The sequence below is a fragment of the Theropithecus gelada genome, chromosome 5, assembly GCF_003255815.1.
Source record: "Theropithecus gelada isolate Dixy chromosome 5, Tgel_1.0, whole genome shotgun sequence".
Lineage (NCBI taxonomy): Eukaryota > Metazoa > Chordata > Mammalia > Primates > Cercopithecidae > Theropithecus > Theropithecus gelada.
Genome location: NC_037672.1, coordinates 86070707 through 86089270, shown reverse-complemented (window position 1 = coordinate 86089270; position 18564 = coordinate 86070707). Strand labels below are relative to the sequence as shown.

Genomic DNA, 18564 nt, shown 5'->3' with positions numbered 1-18564 from the left:
ATTGGTACTTTGTGGAAAGGTGAGAAAAGCATAAAGAATGTACAGGTGATCCCTAAACAACACAAGTTTGAATTGTGTGGGTACACTTATACATGGATTTTCTTCTGCCTCGGCCACTCCTGAGACAACAAGACCAACCCCTCCTCTTCCCCTCCTCCTCAGCCTACTCAACGTGATGACAACAAGGATGAAGACCTTTATGATGATCCACTTCCACTCACCGAATGGTAAACACATTTTCTCTTCCTTACGATTTTCTCAATAGCATTTTCTTTTCTCTAGCTTACTCTGTGCTAAGAATACACTGTAACATACGTATAAGAATACACATTACATACAACATACATGTACATATAAGAATACATATAACACACAAAATATGTGCTAATCAACTATGTTATTGGTAAGGCTTATGGTCGACAGTAGGCTATTAGTAGTTTTGGGGGAGTCAAAAGTTGTATGTGGATTTTCAACTGCACAGGGAGTTGACACCCCTAACCCGTACATTGTTAAAGGGTCAACTGCAGTAACGTTCAGCTCTGTCCTTTCTTCTTTTTTTAATTGATTTTTTTTTTTTTTTTTTTTTTTTTTGAGATAGAGTCTCACTGTGTCCGCCAGGCTGGAGTACAATGGCGCAATCTCGGCTCACTGCAATCTCCGCCGGGTTCACGCCATTCTCCTGCCTCAGCCTCCCAAGTAGCTGGGACTACAGGCACCCGCCACCACGCCCAGTTAATTTTTTATATTTTTAGTAGACACAGGGTTTCACCGTGTTAGCCAGGATGATCTCGATCTCCTGACATCTTCTTACTGAAAATGCATGCAGCATTGAGGTAAGCATCTACCTTAAGGGCAGTGCAGAGGAAACCCTCTGGCTGACAGAAATTTTATTCCCTGACAACTACTCTTACCTGATTAAATACAAACTTTCCATCCCTGCTATCACCTCTGGAGCTCCTTGAAGAAGTAAAAGGCGATTGGGGATAAGTGGGATTTTGAATTTTGAGTATTTCCAAATGTCTAATGAGATCATTTATTTACCTGTGATAAAGCCACCCAGAATAATATGTAAATTGTATTTGCTTCAGCTGGAATCACATCCACTCAGCATGGAAATATGGGTTATTTTTATTGTATTTTTATTTATAAAGAATAACTGATCAAAAGTGCTGATAGGAAGATATGTCTTAAATTTTCAAAAGTGGGAGATAAATGGACTATTAATGAATGACTTTTGTTCAGGAGGCAAAAACCTTTGAAAACATAGGGTTCATGGGGCAGCAATGATTAGGAACTAGTGCACTACTGTGTAAGATAGATACCCTGCCCTTGGCTCTTGACTCTGAAAGTCCCCACTCCTACCCCATCATCAGCATCCTCACCCCCAGCACTTTTTCCTACCCTGGAAAGCCTTTTCTGGTGATTTTTTCCTGTAAATTAGAAGTGCTTGGTAATTTAATGTCATCTTAATTGATTTATGCATATACAAGAAAGCTATAAAACATGCACATGATTCATAAAGACTCGAGTAAATATAGTGTCTATTTTTACATCTTCAGGTTTACAATTTGTTATTTAAAATAGATGCTCTAAAAAAGATGAACTGAATTTAAATCATGTTTATTTATACTCCTTTTTCCAAGTTGCAAATTCACTGTTAAGTTGAAGTCTGCCTATGCCCACACATGAATTTCAGGTCATAGTAACAAGAATTTATATGGCTGTGATATTTACTAGTGTTAGATCCCTCCGGGCTAAAAGGATGTCAGTGAATTCAAGGTAATGTCATAAGCACAGAAAACACTGACTTTTAGAAATGTCTGGTGCCAAAAGATGATGAAAATACTTGTAATAGAGTACTTTATTCTTAGGATATTCTGAAATGCTTTATATCTTAAAATGTTTAAAAATCAATACTGCTTTTTACTTTATAGCTGGTTTACAAAACATAGTACACATTCTTTAGAAGCTAAAAAACAACTGTAAATTCAATTTACCCAAGCATACAAAAATTTTCACAGAAGCAGAAAAGATTCACCTAATCTTTTAGGGACAGAAATCTATATCTATGTAATGGATCACTGAAGTCTGCTAGTGAAGTGTACTAGTTCCTAATCTTGCTGCCCCATGAACCGTATGTTTTCAAAGGCGTTTGCCTCCTGAACAAAAGTCATTCATTAATAGTCCATTTATCTCTCTCTTTTTAAAATTAAAGACATATCTTCTTATCAATCAGTACTTTTGATCAGTTATTAAATACATTAATTTATATTGAAAATTAATTATCTATCTCAAACATATTCCACAAAAAATACACATATTAGGAACTCAAGGATCAATATTCCTTTAACCAATGTACAAAATACATGAAAGGGAAGAACTGCTTCATTAGACCAAAGAAAATAGAAATATCCCAACCACCTTTATTTAATACCATTTTGTTTTCTAAAACACTAAAACTAAAGGAAGGATTAAGAGAGTTCACACGTGAGAAAAATAATTTGGCATGACTTTTTTATAGTGTGATATGGTTTGTCTCTGTTTCCTGACCCTCATCTCAAATTGTAATCCCCACATGTCAAGGGAGAGAGGCGACTGGATCATGCGGGCAGTTCCCCCATGCTGTTCTCATGAGAGGAGTGTGTTCTCACGAGATCTGATGGTTGTATAAGTGTCTGGCATTTTCCCTGCTTGCACTTCTCTCACCTGCTGCCTTGTGAAGAAGTGCCTGGTTCCCCTACACCTTCTGCCATGATTGTAAGTTCCTGAGACCTCCCTAGCCATGCAGAACTGTAAGCCAATTAAACCTCTTTCCTTTATAAATTACCTGGTCTCAGGTATTTCTTTATAGCAGTGTGAATATGCACTAATACAGAGTGCTAGCCTGTATTTGCTTAAAATAATAAAAGAAAAGCATAATTGGATAGTATTGGAATAATCATATATCAGAAAAACATCTTTTTTTTTTTTTTACCTCTCTGAGATTTTCTTGGCTTCTTAGATTAGGTTGAATGAACAACAATGTCTTCAGCTTTTCAAAATCTTTGCTCTATAAAACAACGTGTATTTATATTGAATGCATCCCATTTGTCCCCATGGACACAATTTCTTCTAAAAACTTGGAAAGGATTTATCGCCTGTGTAACATGACGTATTATGTTTAATTTTGCACATACATTTTGTTGACATGACTTTAAGAAACAGATTTACTTAAAATAATTGAAGCACCAAGCATGGAATTCACTGGTCATGTTATAGACAGACAAGTTTAATTATAACTAAGACAATAGGCCCATCATAATCAATTGAGAGTTGTTTGCATAATGAAATGCTATTTTTTGAGTTATGATTATGATTTACCCCATGAATACAGCTTAATCTCAGATCAACTAAGTCAAACAGGGTTCACATTCACCAAACAGATTTCATGTACCTATAAAAAAAGGGTCAATAGTAGTCATTTTCTTTTTATCTAGGGAATTCAGTTTGAAAACAGTGTTACCAACTAAGGGCTATGCCATAAGGTGAAACACAACTCAGTTCAGTTGTGTTTATTTATCCCAGTTATGCATTATCTTTAACTGTTTATTCCAGGTCTTCAGTATCAACATAAAACATTATTTCCATGCTATATCTTGCTATCACCTTGCTCTTCACATCACATATGTGATGATAAAAAATCTGAATACAGGCCAGGCATGGTGGTTCACGCCTGTAATCCCAGCACTTTGGGAGGCCAAGGTGGATGGATTACCTGAGGTCAGGAGTTCAAGACCAGCCTGGCCAACATGGTGAAACCCTGTCTCTACAAAAATACAAAACTTAGCCGGGCATGATGGTGGGTACCTGTAATCCCAGCTACTCAGGAGGCTGAAGCAGGAGAATCACTTGAACCCGGGAGATGGAGGTCGCAGTGAGTTGAGATTACACCAATGCACCCCAGTCTGGACAACAGATAGAGAATCCATCTCAAAAAAATAAAAATAAATTTTAAAAATCTGAATATAGATCTAAGATACTCCTAGACCTATTCTGATAACTGTTTGTTCTTACTGAGCATTTAGTATGTCAGACACTATTCCAAGCACTTAATATGTATTAATTAACTCATGAAAGCAGTTTCCATTTTTTGGTTTCCTGCATAAGAAAAACTCTCCTGGTTATTTATTTTTTTATTTTTTTATTTTTTTTGCAGATAAAGGCTTGTTTTATTTTAATGGCTGATCTATGTAGTCACGGAGGCCAGTATGTACAGACAAAGAGGGGAGCTTTTATTTCTTGGTCTCTTCCTCCTTGGACAAAGTCTTGATGATCTCCTCCTTCTTGGCCTGGAGGCGCTCTTCACGGCGCTTGCGTGCTTCCTTGGTCTTAGACCTGCGGGCCTCAGCCTGGTCAGCCAGGAGCTTCTTGCGGGCCTTGTCTGCCTTCAGCTTGTGGATGTGTTCCATGAGAATACGCTTGTTTTTGAACACATTCCCCTTCACCTTCAGGTACAGGCTGTGATACATGTGGCGATCAATCTTCTTAGACTCACGGTATCTTCTAAGCAGCCGGCGCAGAATCCTCATTCTCCTCATCCACGTGACCTTCTCTGGCATTCGGGCATTGGCTGTACCCTTCCGCTTACCTATGCCCATGTGCCTGCCCTTCCGGCGGGCCAAGGTATTTTTCCGGCATCGCGCCCGGGAATGGACCGTCACAGGCTTGCGGATGATCAGCCCATCTTTGATCAGCTTTCGGATCTGCTGACGGGAGTTGGCATTGGCGATTTCATTGGTCTCATTGGGGTCTAACCAGACCTTCTTCTTGCCACAGCGGAGGACACTAGAGGCGAGCCTCTTCTGAAGCCTGAGCATACTCATGGCTGCGGCCGCAGCAGCGAAAGGGACTCCTGGTTATTTAATATGCCTATGAATGACAGGCAATATTCTGACTTAATCCTTCTGGTTTTTTGTAGCTATTTGTAAAAAGGGAATGAAGGACAGCAGTACCATATAGCCTATCAAAGAAATATAGCAAAGATGACACAACACATAATCTTATACAGCTTGACTACACAGGGAATTATTAATATGTAATAAAGGGTGAAGCAAATTAACACTCCCATCATAGCTGGAATTGTTCTAATATCATTCACATGAGCTCATGAAAAATGAACTTTTACCCAGTCTAATCCTAATGAGTCCAATCTACTCAAATGTATGCCAGCAAGCAGCAGAAAATTATTATTGATGTAATAAATAACAATGTAACTATGCCAAATAAAAATAACAGAGGAAAGTAAATTGTTTAATTTGATGTCAATATATTCCCCAAATACATCTATCAAGGAATTTAACCCTATTAAGCATAATCAACTGTAATTTTCAGAATTAAGTTTTAATCTGTGATGGAATGCACATATGTAAGCTTGAATTATTTTAACATTAAATATGTTAAATTTCAAACTAGTCTACAAAAACACGTAACTATGAAAATAGTTAATACATTCATGTGCATAGAAAAAATGGAGGAAAATATAACAAAATGTTAAAATTAATTATCTGTCATTTAGGAAATGGAATTTTTTAGCCATTTTTATTTTCTTCTTGATAACCTTTCTATAATATCCAAGCTTCCTACACTAAACCTGTATTACTTTTATTTTAAATTTTTTAAAATAGCTACAATATTTTCTGATTATAAAAATAATACATTTACATTTCAAAAGTGAAAATTTGTTGAAATTCTACCAACCATAATCACTGTTATATTTTGATGCATTCTAGATCTTTCTGATTCTCTGTGTCTTTGTGTGTGTCTATAGAGTGGGAGAGATGGAGACAGGGAGATGTTTACACATGTATATGTATGTTAGTATGAATATTTATTCACGCACACACATATATACATCTGTACAAATATAGAAACATAATTTTATAGAAATAAAGTTATACAATTCTGTTTTGTAGCCTGATTTTTTTCCTCAATGGTATATTTTTTCCCAAGTGTATATCATTATTTCTAATAGCTGCATCTCATTCCATTACATGATACATCAAAATATATTTAACCCAATCACTGCTCAGCATCCAGTTAAAATATCAGTTCATCTAGAAAGCCTTCGCTGCCTCTCCAAGTTAAGGTTCAACACCCATCTTATGTGCTCCAACCACAGTCTATACCACCAGCACCACACTCAATTAATGTTTAGTCGACTTTCTTCTTTCCTAAACTGTAAGGTATATGAGGACAGGGATCATCTATCTCTAGTTAACTTTTATAGCCCAGTACCTACTACAGTGCCCAGTAGGGGTAGGTACTCTATAAATCCTTGCTGAAATATAAATTGTTTCCTTCTTAAAAACTATAAACAGTAAGATGAACATCCTTGAACATACAAATCTGTGAACCTATCCAATTGTCCTCATGAGGTAAATTTCTAAAATTGGAATTGCAGACAAAAATGGTATGGGCTTTTTGAACTTTAATACATATTTTTTAATTGCCCTCCAAATTCCTGTAGGAATTTACATTCTCACCATCAGCCAATGAGTGTTTCCATTTTACCATGTCCTTAAAATACTGAGCCTTGTTATCCCTTTTAAAAACCTTTCCAAATGTGATATCTTGTTACTATTCAGCATTTTATCACTACAAAAGCATTTTTATATATTAGAGATTTTGCTTAAAACTAGATTGGGATGTAAATAAAAAATACTAACCAAGTTATATTTGGAAAAATTGTTCATGCTAAATAATGGCCCATTCACCAAATATTCTTCAAATTCAAGTAAAAAAGTGCTGACCCTTCTGTGTGACTCTTTTCAATGTACCTAAAGGAAAGATGATATAAATTTAAAATATAAACACATAGAAAAATATATATATAAGTACCTACTTGATGGAGAAAATCTGCACAAAAACAAGCTAACATTGAGATAAATCTACTGTGGGACAACTCTGTGGTATGGATTCAAAAAACAAGGTGAAATTGTCAATTTACTGCCGAGGGGGTGATGTGTTGCTCTGACAAAGGAAGTTGGAAGATGCTCTGTTGTGCTACTCTAGAACTGCATTCCAACGATCTATTGTCTCCACGCACAGGGATGCCAAACAATCCCCAAACTCACTGGGTCCGAAGCAAAACTCATGTTCTTCCTCTTTTCCCCAAGAACACTTAGTACATTGCAGATCCAAGGCTATCAAATTATGTCTAAGAGTTGTGCTGCCCAATATGGAATAACACTTAATATAAAGTGAGATGTGCTGTAAATGTAAAAACTACCCACTGCATTTTGAAGACTTAATATGAAAAAAGAATGTAAAATATCTCATCAATAATTTTTACGCAGATAACTTGTTGAAATGACCATTGTTACTGGTGGAAGGTATCTGAGTTACCAGTGCCAAATCCATACATGTCTGCAGCTATCTCAATTCTTGCCTCCTCAGAAGAAGGTATGCGACTGAGGGGCATAAGGCAGAAAAAGAGACCGAGGCAAGTTTCAGAGCAGGAATGGAAGTTTATTTAAAAGCCTTTAGAACAGGAAAGAAAGGAAAGAAAAGAATACTTGGAAGAGACCCAAGTGGGCGCTAAGGTCAAGGGCCCCGTTTAACCACGATCATAGGTCTTTATAGGCTCACCTCTTTCCCATGATTCATTCTTCCCTTAGGGTGGGCTGCCAGCATGCTCAGTGCCCTCCTTACCCTTGGGAAGAGGGTATGTGCAATGTCTTTAAGAAGTTGTATACATGCCCATCTGAGCCTTTCTTCCCTTTTCCAGTAGAGTGTCCCTGAAAAGTCATAATTTGCCATTTTGTCTCTTAAGGAGCATGCCCGGGAAGTTCCTTCTCCCTGGCATCTGCATTCAATTAACACTTTAATATTAACAGCTGTGGATCATCAGAAGATTGTCTCTCCTTGGCACCCTGGTGCCCGGTTGCCAAATTATCATTTTTAGAGAGGCAGTGTGATAATTGTTGAACCATCACCTGACATCCCTAGTGGGTTGGGGAGAAGAGCCCTCTCTTGCCCCACTCATGCCTATCTAACTACTTGTAACAACTGTGTTTTTGAGATATTAGGTTGCAAACATATCATTCAAAATAACTTTACCTGTTTCTCTTTTCCCTTTTTTAAATTATATATGTGGCTCATGTTTATGATCTGCATTATATTTGTATTGGACAGCAATGGTCTAGACCAGTGAGATCAAGGGCTAGATTATGAAGCTAATCATCAGGTTGGATGTTATGCCCTAATAATCCTGCAGAAAGGAACAAGAAAGTGAGAATAAAAAGGAGAAAGGGAAATCCCGTGAATTGTGCGTGGCGTGGACTTTGGCAGTCAGTGAAGGGATCTTCCAGGCATGAGAGACAGAGTAGAAGCTGAGGAGAACTATAAACCTGAAGATAAGACACCTATGTTGTACATGCCAGATTATCTAAATCTATGACTCTCACTGTGTTATCTCTCTGATGTTGCCAGAGACTTTAGCAGTGCCTCAAGACATTCTAATGATGTCTGAGTTGGACTACTAGGTAGCAAACTTGAGCTAGAGTTAAGGTTAAAATGAGAAGGTGTGGAAGCTAAACAACTCCATTTTGGATGCTAATCCACCATGTTGACTTATTAGCCCCAGTTCTGGGAATGCCTCTAAGATTTCTATTTTATCTACCTTTCCTTGTGCACGTAGATCCCCTTAGATCAAAACAACCTTGACCATAAATCCTGCCCTTAGGGTAGACTCACATAGCATTCCTGCCTTTCCCTGAGGGGTCCACTGTAATTGTTCTACACATTCTTTCCCTAAGGTCTGAGGGGTAATGGGGTTAAGAGTGGGTAATCCACTATCTTGTCTTATGCTGCCTGAGGCACAGACATGGCTTCTGTTCATAAGTCCCTATTAAATGTTTCTTTCTAAGAAACTGGATTTATCAACCTCTTTCTTTGGCCTCTCTGCTTCCTTGGACTCTGGGGGTCATTTTGCATAGACCTACCCACCACAGAATGATCGTACGTCTCCCATCGCCAGAAGTGACCCATAAGAGAGCCAAGAGGATGATGAATTTGAAGGACAGAAATCAGCTGCCCCACCTACCAGGAAAGTCCTTTTCCACTGCCAACCTTGAAGTTCTGGGTTTGGGTGGGGGTTTCTGTTTGTATGTTTTTATTTTGGTTGTGCAGTTCAAGGATGGCGTCATTCCCTAAGGACCTCCTTTAAAGGACCTGCAAAACCTCAGTCTACTCCAATCTTAAAGTTTACCTGAACCCAGTTGCCACTGGTTCTGAAGTTGCCACAGGCTTTGGAATCTGTGTCCTGTTATCACCTAGTTCCTCTTTGTATCGATCCCCTTTCCCAGTGAGCAGATAGCAGCCTAGCCCCAGTTACTTCAACTTCCCTCCTGGTCTTATTCCATGGAAATCTCTGAATGTTGAACTACTTGGTAACAAAGGCTAATGATCTCTAAGGTCTTTTTCAATCTATTGTTACCATAACAAAAAGCATATCAGTGGTTGCCTGGGGCCAGTATGGGAGTTATTACAATAACTTTTGGGAGTAATGGGTACCTTCATTATTTTGATTGTGTGATGGTTTATGGGTATATATATATATATAAATGTATCAAAATGTACACTTCACATATGTCAACTACACTTTCATAAAGCTGTTAAAAAACAGCATTAATATATTTCATTCTCATATTCAATTTCATCAAACAAGAAATCAACGAGGAAATGCTTACGTAAAACCCACTCTAGCTATCTGAGTTCCTGGTAGGAATAGGGACTCTCTTGGCCAAACAGCATCTCAAAGGGAAGTTATTCTATCATCTGCTTTACACACATAAAACAATATTTTAGCAGCATACCTTCCATAATGTATCTCAAGGTGCTCATCAGAAAAGTCATCTGATATACATTTGAAACCATTGAATTGGTTAGTTGTCTTTCCATATAAAGAAATATCTCTAGTGAATAAAGAATAAAACTCTGAAAACCTTCACCACCCAGTATAATAGAGTCTCTGTCTTAGGTCAGGTTTCATAGAAGCAGAGCCTGAGAGGAGAATTCTTGTGCAAGTGATTTGAGGCTCTTGAGTGAAAACTCTCAGAAAGTGCCACAAGCAGGACAGGAAATGAAAGCAGCCAGGCAAAGATGCAGGGCCAGCTGCAGTCCAGCCCCAGCCTGATCCCACAGGGAGCAGTGGAAAATGAATGACACCACAAAGGTGTTCCCTGTAAGGCAGCAAGGTTGGCTCTATGTAACCCCTGGTCAGTTATCCTTTAGCTATTGACCACACATGAAAGTCTTGAGGTGTAACCTCCTGGGCATCTCCCAGCAGGCAGCTTCCATCAGCAAGGACAATGCTTGAGACAGGGTACAGCTGTGAGCTGTTGGCAACCTACGCTCATAGCACCTGGAGAATGGGGATATTACTTGTCCTCACTAAACTCGTGTTGAAATTTGATCCCCAGTGTGACAGTGTTGGGAGGTGAGGCCTAGTAGGAGGTGTTTGGATCATGAAGGTGGATCCCTAAGAATGGCTTGCTGCCCTTCTCATGGTGGTGAGGAAGTGCTCACTCTGCCAAGGTTGCATTAGTTCTTACAAGAATTGGTTAGTTCTTGACAGAGTGGGTTGATATAAAGCCAGGACATCCCTTGTGTTTTGTCTCTGTTGCATTTGTCCACTGCCCCTTTGACCTTTGTGCACAGGGTCAATCCACAGATGTGCACCAGCACCCCGGCGACCCATTGCAGCCTTCTCCTCACTGTGAGGGGAAAGAACTGTGAGCAAAATAAACCTCTTTCTTTATAAATTACCCAGTCTCAGGTACTCTGTTATAGCAACATAAAATGGACTAAGACATCATATAATCTTAGAAAAGTTACTTAACTCTGTTTTTCAGTTTCCTCATCTGTAAAATGAGGCGTATGAGAGGAGCTGCTTCACGTGCTTGCCAAAATGAAATAAAATAACAAAGCACTCGGAATAGTACTTTATATGAAACTGTATATGCAATTTACTTAAAGTCATGCATAGCACATAATGATCAATAACTTATAAATGTTGTTGTTGTTGCTGTTATCCTGTCCTCAGAGATGCCTGCACCAGGTGTCTCGTTGCTCAAGTGCTATCCAGGTGCTTTATACGTCTGTACACCCAGGAGTGAAATTTTTTGTCTCAATATTGACCTTAAGGGTAATCTAAAGATTCCACATCTAGGTGACTGCCTAAATAAATATATGCACGTATCCATTTAATCTGACATTTCTCCAAGCTCAAAATCAAACAAGTGTAGAGCCAGGCCAGGTGGCTCATGCCTGTGATTCCAGCAACATGAGAGAATTGCTTGAGCCCAGCAGTTAGAGGCTGCAGTGAGCTATGATTGCAACACTGCACTTGGTCCTCTTAAAAAAAAAAAAAAAAAAAATTTAAACAGAGGTAGCCTTTTGTGTATTTCTCTTTTAAAGAGTGGGATGGGTGTTATTTCATCATTGGCTGCTTTTTACTTACGTGGAGACCCTCAATAGGCAGATTCTTCTAGTCTGTGGTAGGAAAAACAAAGAAAAATAAAACCCCTCTCTTTCCTAAGCCTCCAGACCCCAATCATGAAACCAGAGTTTCCCTCAGGCAACAATGTCCCCACAAAGTTGCATCCAAGTGTAATTTTGCACAAAGTTATACTTGAAGCAACACTTCAAATCAAAGTCCCAGCAGCCAGTTCTCTGATTCTTGCACCTTCCAGAGGCAAATATGCAAAACTTCAGACTCTTCCTCCAGTTCTGTCTTTCAGTTTGGGGAAACAAACTGGCATCTCTGACCCACACCTGACTAGAGAAGGTGGGATGGGTCAGTGGCGAGTGGGCACGGCTCTCCGGAGAGGGAAGGCAGCGATTCCAGGAGTAGGGGGCGCCTCGCTGCGACGGCAGGTTCAGCTTCGGTTCACTAATCGCAACCAGCCCCGCGGGAGACGGGGAGAGCCCTGGCGGCTGCAGGCCGGCACCTGGGCGGATGTTACCTTTTCCTGCACAGGGTCAGTCCACAGACGTGCACCAGCACCCCGGCGACCCGTTGCAGCGTTCCCCTCGCCCCGGGCGGGCGCGGCCTCCGGGAGCCCTCATGGCTTGGGGCCAGGACCATGGCCATCCATGTGCTTCGGCCTCGCAGTTCCCGGGGATGCTGTGGGCCCTCTCCATCCTGGGAGGCTGGGTCCGGGGAGGACACACCCCTGGCCCCGCCTGTCGGAACGACCTTTCGGATTTTTCTCTTCCACATCGGTTCATGCAGTGGAGCCCCCCACCTCACACCCCGCAGAAATCTGGGGATGAGGAAGAGGGACGGCCGCTAGCGGTGGCGCTGCAGCTGGAACCGACCATGCGTATGTGGAGGTGGGGGGATTTGAACTTTTATTTTCTATGAAATTAATAAGCATATAACATCTTCATTCATTCTTAAAAGAATGCATGGCTTTAAAATAAACGTAGCGGGACAAGAGAGACCCTCGGGGTAGCTTTGCCTTGGGTGCAAGTTTGAGAAGCGTTGTTAGGTACACAGGTGCTTCTTTCTAAATTCGAGTTCTTGACGCTGGGCCCCGCGGCGCGCTCTGGGTCCGGGTCCAGGACACGCCCTCCGGCTGCGATCCACGTTGACCCCCATCAAGCCGAGGTGCGAAGGAGGATAGCAGACCTTCGCCCAGGTCCAACTCCTTTAGCGAGACAGCGTCTAACCTGCATCTGGGCCCTCCTGTAGAAAACAGAGAGGCCTGGGGCATAAAAAACCATTTGCAGAACGTTAGACAACTGGACGGTGAAAGCAGAGGTCTCTCCTTGCGCTCTAGGATAAACCTCACTGATGGCTTAAGGGGCCCTAGAACTGTTCCTTCTGCTAGGCTGATTCATAAGTCATTGCTGTGTTGGTGGGTCAATAGAATAGGCCCGGTTGCTTTAAATCTACCGGGAAGTGAAGCTAAATATACTTTAGTCATCTATAAGTACTTACAGTGCCATTAGCAACAGCCATGTAATGAACTGTTCATTAAGAAATTTAATGTTTTCTATAATTTTCATGCTTTTGTTCCATTAGAAAGGCCTCAGAATGGAATTATGCCAGAAATACAAGAAAATATACATGGTTTTATTAGACTTACCTAACGTATGTGGCTTATAAGGAAACTAATCTAAAACAGTAAATCTGTGAAAGTCATTGTTGCCTTTATAATTCAGCTTTTTTTTTTTTTTTTTAAAAAGTCATAAACACCATCAAGATTTTTTTTTTAAACTGGGGAATGATAGAAGGATGGTTGTAAGGATGCCCAAATCTCAAGATTTAAGCTGATTCTGAATCTGATATAAACAATGAACCTGAATTTAAGAACTATCTAGTCTTAAACTAGATTTTTCTTTTTTTCTTTCGTTTTCTTGAGATGGAATCTTGCTTTGTCTCCCACGCTGGAGTACAGTGGCATGATCTCAGCTCACTGCAAGCTCCACCTCCCGAGTTCAGGCCATTCTCCTGCCTCAGCCTCCAGAGTAGCTGGGATTACAGGTGTGCGCCACCACGCCTGGCTAATTTTTGTATTTTTAGTACAGACGGGGTTTCACCATGTTGGTTAGACTGGTCTTGAATTCCTGACCTGGTGCTCTGCCCTCCTCGGCCTCCCAAAGTGCTGGGATTACAGGCGTGAGCCACCATGCCCGGCCAAACATACACTGATTTTTCTTATGCAAAATCTGCTCAGTAAAAATACATGAAATTTAAAAACTGTTGGAACCCCCCAAAACACTTTAAGCCTTTACAAAGATGTGGCTGATCTTAGTCACATACGGTTACAACTTCTGTTCTCAGATTATAGATTAACTCGTTTTCTTGTTTTTCTTGTTCTGTACAATGACTAATAAGAATTAAACAGCATCAGGGACAAAAACCTCCTGCCTTCTTAATTCATGACCCTTGTTATAGATTAACTTCCCTCTTGTTGTCCTGCTTTGCTTAGACCAGATGAGAGAAAACTCAGGACTGTTAGACCTTCTGTTTTTAAAAAAAGTGTTAAATGTACCCTTTCCAAAAAGGAACATTGCCCATAACCAGTCAGATTGCTGTAACTATTTGCCAACCTTGTATCAATAATGTTGCAATCCTTCTAAAAACGCCTCTGTCTCTGCCAATATAAATGAAACCTTAACTTCCCTACTTGTGAATGCTTACTCCATTCTTTTGGAGTTGGTGTTTCCAGGTGGTCCATTCTCACTTTGCACTTGAATAAACTATTTTTAAATTAGATTCTGACCTTTTTGATTATTTTAGATTGACAGCTCTGATCAATTAGATCACTCCCCTAGATTCTATAATAGACTTCCCCCACAACTAGAAGCTGTTCCCTGTCTCAGTGAATGGCACCAACTTGTCCATTTGTCCAAGACAGAGACCCAGGAATCATTTTTTTATTTCTCCCCCATTCTAGTGGCTCTCAAATTCATTCTCTCTGTGGCTACCCAAGGGATCTTTATAAAGTACAAATTTGTACACGTGTCATTCCCTTGCTAAAACCCCTTAAATGATTCCCTATTGACCAGAGAATAGTCCCAACTCCTCCCCCCCATTCGATTTTAAGGCTCCTTGCAGTTCACCTCCACCTCCCACCATCCCTCCTTCCCAATGGCACCTGCAGTCAAATTGCTGTAATTTCTGAAAGGTACAGGAATGTCCCTTTGATCACTGCGCCTGAAACACCCTTCAGTCCTTTCTTCCCTGACAAGCTCTTACTGCTCCATCAGGTCTCTGATTAGATTATTTCCTGCAAGTAGCTTCTCAGATTCCCTGCCTACAGGTTCTTACAACCCCACCAGCCCTTATCACACAGTAGTGTAATTACTTTTTCCTCCATTTCACCACTAAACTAAGCTGCTGACCTGTGCCCAAAAGGAAGCTGCATTTGGAAAGAGATCAAGCTTTCAACTCAGAGAGACCTGGGATCTAAATCCAGGTCTTGCATTTACAAGTTATGTGCACTTCAACAAGTTTCTTAACCTGACTGGCTGCATCTCAGTTTCCTATCTGTAAAGAAAGAGGATCATAATGAAAATTAATGAGACAATGTGTGTCAAGCATTTTGCAGGTAGCCAGGCACTTAGTAAATGCTCAGTACATAGTAGTTACAAATGGTAACCCTCTGCCCTAAAGCTCCTCCCAGACTGGACTCCTCCCAAGAGAGTGGACAGCTCTTATCACACCAACTAGAGACAGATGAAGAAGAAAACTATAATCTTTCCTAACCCCAAAAAGTTTCATATTAGCTGTATATATTCACAGAGGTTATTTGACTGGTCTGCTTCATGCCTGTTTATCTGTTTGAACATGCTTCATGCCACCAATGTAAATCAAAGAATAGCATGAAAGTATTTTGAACAACACATAGCATTTTGAAATGATGTGTTCCTTTCTTATTATTTGTTGAAAAAAATGTGATTTTAAAACATTAAAATATTTGAAACTATCTTAGGGCTAAGGGACCATAAATAACTGAAAACAGCAAACTCTCACTTGTAGCCAAGATCCTTGACATTTTCCTTTAGCATCTTTTTACCAGAAAAGATAAGTTGTAAAACAAATCGTTAGGAATTTTACCACACTTTCTGCCACCATCTACTATAATAGTGATATAACTAAGCAAGTGAACAGCTAGTATAATAAGACAGGCCCCAGGAATCAGGAAAATCTGTATCTTGTATAACATAGCCTTAGATAATTAAGATTAGGGTTTTGTTTGTTTGGTTGGTGGTTGTTGTTGTTGTTGTTGTTTACAATTTATCATACACATCTTTTTTACAATTTATCATACACATCTTAGACTAACAGATTATTAGAACTAGAAAATATATAGCATTCTGGAGAAAAGGAGAAGATTGAATACATACACGCTTACTTTCACTACCTCCAAATTCCACAAAAAATGATAGTAAAAAAAGATGGTTGTAAAACACGTAAGATAAGTATGGGAGAGGAAACATCACAACAAACTGAAAGCTGGAAAACAGTGGATGAGAGGCAACTTACTCAGACAGCTGATTTAGACCTCAATCCTAAACCTGCAGGAGAAAGCTAAAAAGCAACCCAGTTTCACTACAGAATCCAGAAAGTCTCTGGAATAAGCAGCACCAGGTACCTCTGAAAGTAGGGACAAAACTAAGGCCATTGAAGGACTGGGTTGGTTAGTTTAAGAAGCAATGAGAACTTCTGATCACTCATTTTCACTCAGTGTAGCAAACCAAATGCCTCCCTAACACCCCATCCAAACACTGGAGGTTTACTCACTTCAGATAGAAAAAAGAGTTCCAGGACTAGGAGTTGTTAGGCACAGTTGAGGGACTATTATGCTGAACCCAGTCATATTAACAGAACATCGACATGCCGAATGTTGAGAAGACAATACTTCCCTTCCGGTCTCTTCTTCAGCTCCAGAATGAAGAGAGCCAGCAGTGTATATTTTAAGCAGGAAATGTAAAAATACTTCTCTAGGAAACATGAGTAGTCTTAATTAATATATATTAAGGATACCCACAAAATGACCCTGGCAAATCACCCTCCAGGAATCCCATAGTCAACAAGCTTAGAGCTCTTAAATATGAGCAAGTGGCCAAAGATCACCAGATATCTGAGGGAAAGCTATGGCATGAAAGAAACTAAAACAAAGAAATAAACGGGAAAAGCAAATTAAAGAAATAGAGACTACTGTAGGAAGAATAAATCCTTAAACGACTATAATTAATGTATTCAGACAAATAGGAAAAGTTATTTTATTCATAAGACAATAATAAGATGTTCTCTTTAAAAAAGAAATATTCTGGAAATTAAAAGTTCTTGGAAATCGTATGTATAATAGTAGAAATAAAAACTCAGTAGAAGAGTTGGAAGATAAAGTTAAGAAAATCTTCCGAAAGTAGAAAGCAAAAATACGTAGAGCTCTGCTTTGGCAGCATATATATTAAATTCGAGTGATACAGAGAAGATTAGCATAGCCCATTGCAAGGATGACACACAAATTCATAAAGTATTCCTTAAAAAAAAAAAACACAGAAAATAACAAGTGTTGGAAAAATTGTGGGGAAGCTGGAACCCTTGTGCACTGTGGGTAGGGATGTAAAAGAGTGCAACCACTATAGAAAACAGTATGGCAGTTCCTCAGTAAATTAAACATAATTACTATATGATCTGGCAATTCCACTTTTGGGTATATTCTCAAAAGAATTGAAAGCAGAGACTCAAATAGATATTTGTACACCCATGTTCATAGTAGCTTTATTCACAATAGTCAAAAGGTAGAAGCAACCCAAATTTCCACTCATAGATGGATAAACAAAATGTGACATATACATAAAATGGAATTTATTCAGCCTTAAAAAGGAAATCCTCACACAGGCTACAACATGGATAAACCTCAAAGATATTATACCACGTGAAATAAGCCAGTCACAAAAAGACTAATGTATGATTCCACTTATATGAGGTACCTGGAGTAGTTAAATACATAGAGACAGAAAGTATAACAGTGGCTACCAGGGGCTGGGAGCAGGGTTTAGTGAGGAGTCATTGTTTAGTAGTTACAGAGTTTCAGTTTGGGATGATGAAAACATTGAGATGGATAGTGGTGATGGTTGCATGACAATGTGAATGTGCTTAATTCCACAGAGTTATACACTTAAAATGGTAAATCTTATGTATATTTTACCACAATAAAAAATACTGGCACTAACTTAAGTGATATAGAGGCAAACATTAAAAGAAATAACTCAGAGTTGGAAGTGGTTTCTTCCAAGGATGGGAAAATGTCAGAGGAAGGGCTACTGTTTTTCAAAGAAGCTTTGTAAAACTATTTATCTCTTTAAATTATGTACATGTAAAACTGTGGTAACAATTTTACAAATAACACTAATAATGAACTTGAAGACTGAGCGTAATGAACAAATAACACTGATAATGAACTTGAAGGCTGAGCGTGACGGCTCATGCCTATAATCCCAGGACTTTGGGAGGCCAAGCCGGGTGGATTGCTTGAGCCCAGGAGTTTGAGACCAGCCTGGGCAATGTAGCAAAATCCTGTCTCTACAAAAAACATAAAAATTAGCCGGGTGTGGTGGCATGTACCTATAGTCCCAACTACTAGGGAGGCTGAAGTGAGAGGATCAGCTGAGCGTGAAGAGGTTGAGCCTGCAGTGAGCAGTGGTGGTGCCACTGCACTCCAGACTGAGCAACACAGAGAGACCCTGCCTCAAAAATAAATAAATAAAATAAACTTGAGATATTTTTAATTCCTTCAATTTCATGGAGAGAGGAGGACCTTTGGCCAAAGTAATCTAAAACAGCAAGTGGCAGAATAAAGATTTGAACCAATATGTTCTAAATCAAAGTTCAGCATCTTACCACCACAATACATTGTAGTCTATGATAGCATCTTCCTTAGTACCCTAAAATAAATTTTTTTGGGTGTCCTGCCTTAAACCTTCTTAAATTACGTTTCTTAATGTTTTATGAAATGCCTAATAATACTGCAGATTTTTCCATTTTTACCTAGCATTATTAAT

The 18564-nt window shown here is 39.5% G+C and overlaps 1 protein-coding gene and 1 pseudogene across 1 annotated transcript; one reads left to right on the top strand and one right to left on the bottom strand.

Moving 5' to 3' along the window:
- Positions 1–4183: 4183 nt before the first annotated feature.
- Positions 4184–4886, bottom strand: LOC112624453 (60S ribosomal protein L19). The gene has a single exon (XM_025384987.1). The coding sequence runs from the start codon at positions 4860–4862 to the stop codon at positions 4272–4274; it is 591 nt and encodes a 196-aa protein (XP_025240772.1). The 5' UTR covers positions 4863–4886; the 3' UTR covers positions 4184–4271.
- Positions 4887–16947: 12061 nt separating this feature from the next.
- LOC112625572 lies at positions 16948–17048 on the top strand (annotated as a pseudogene).
- The last annotated feature ends 1516 nt before the right edge of the window (positions 17049–18564 follow it).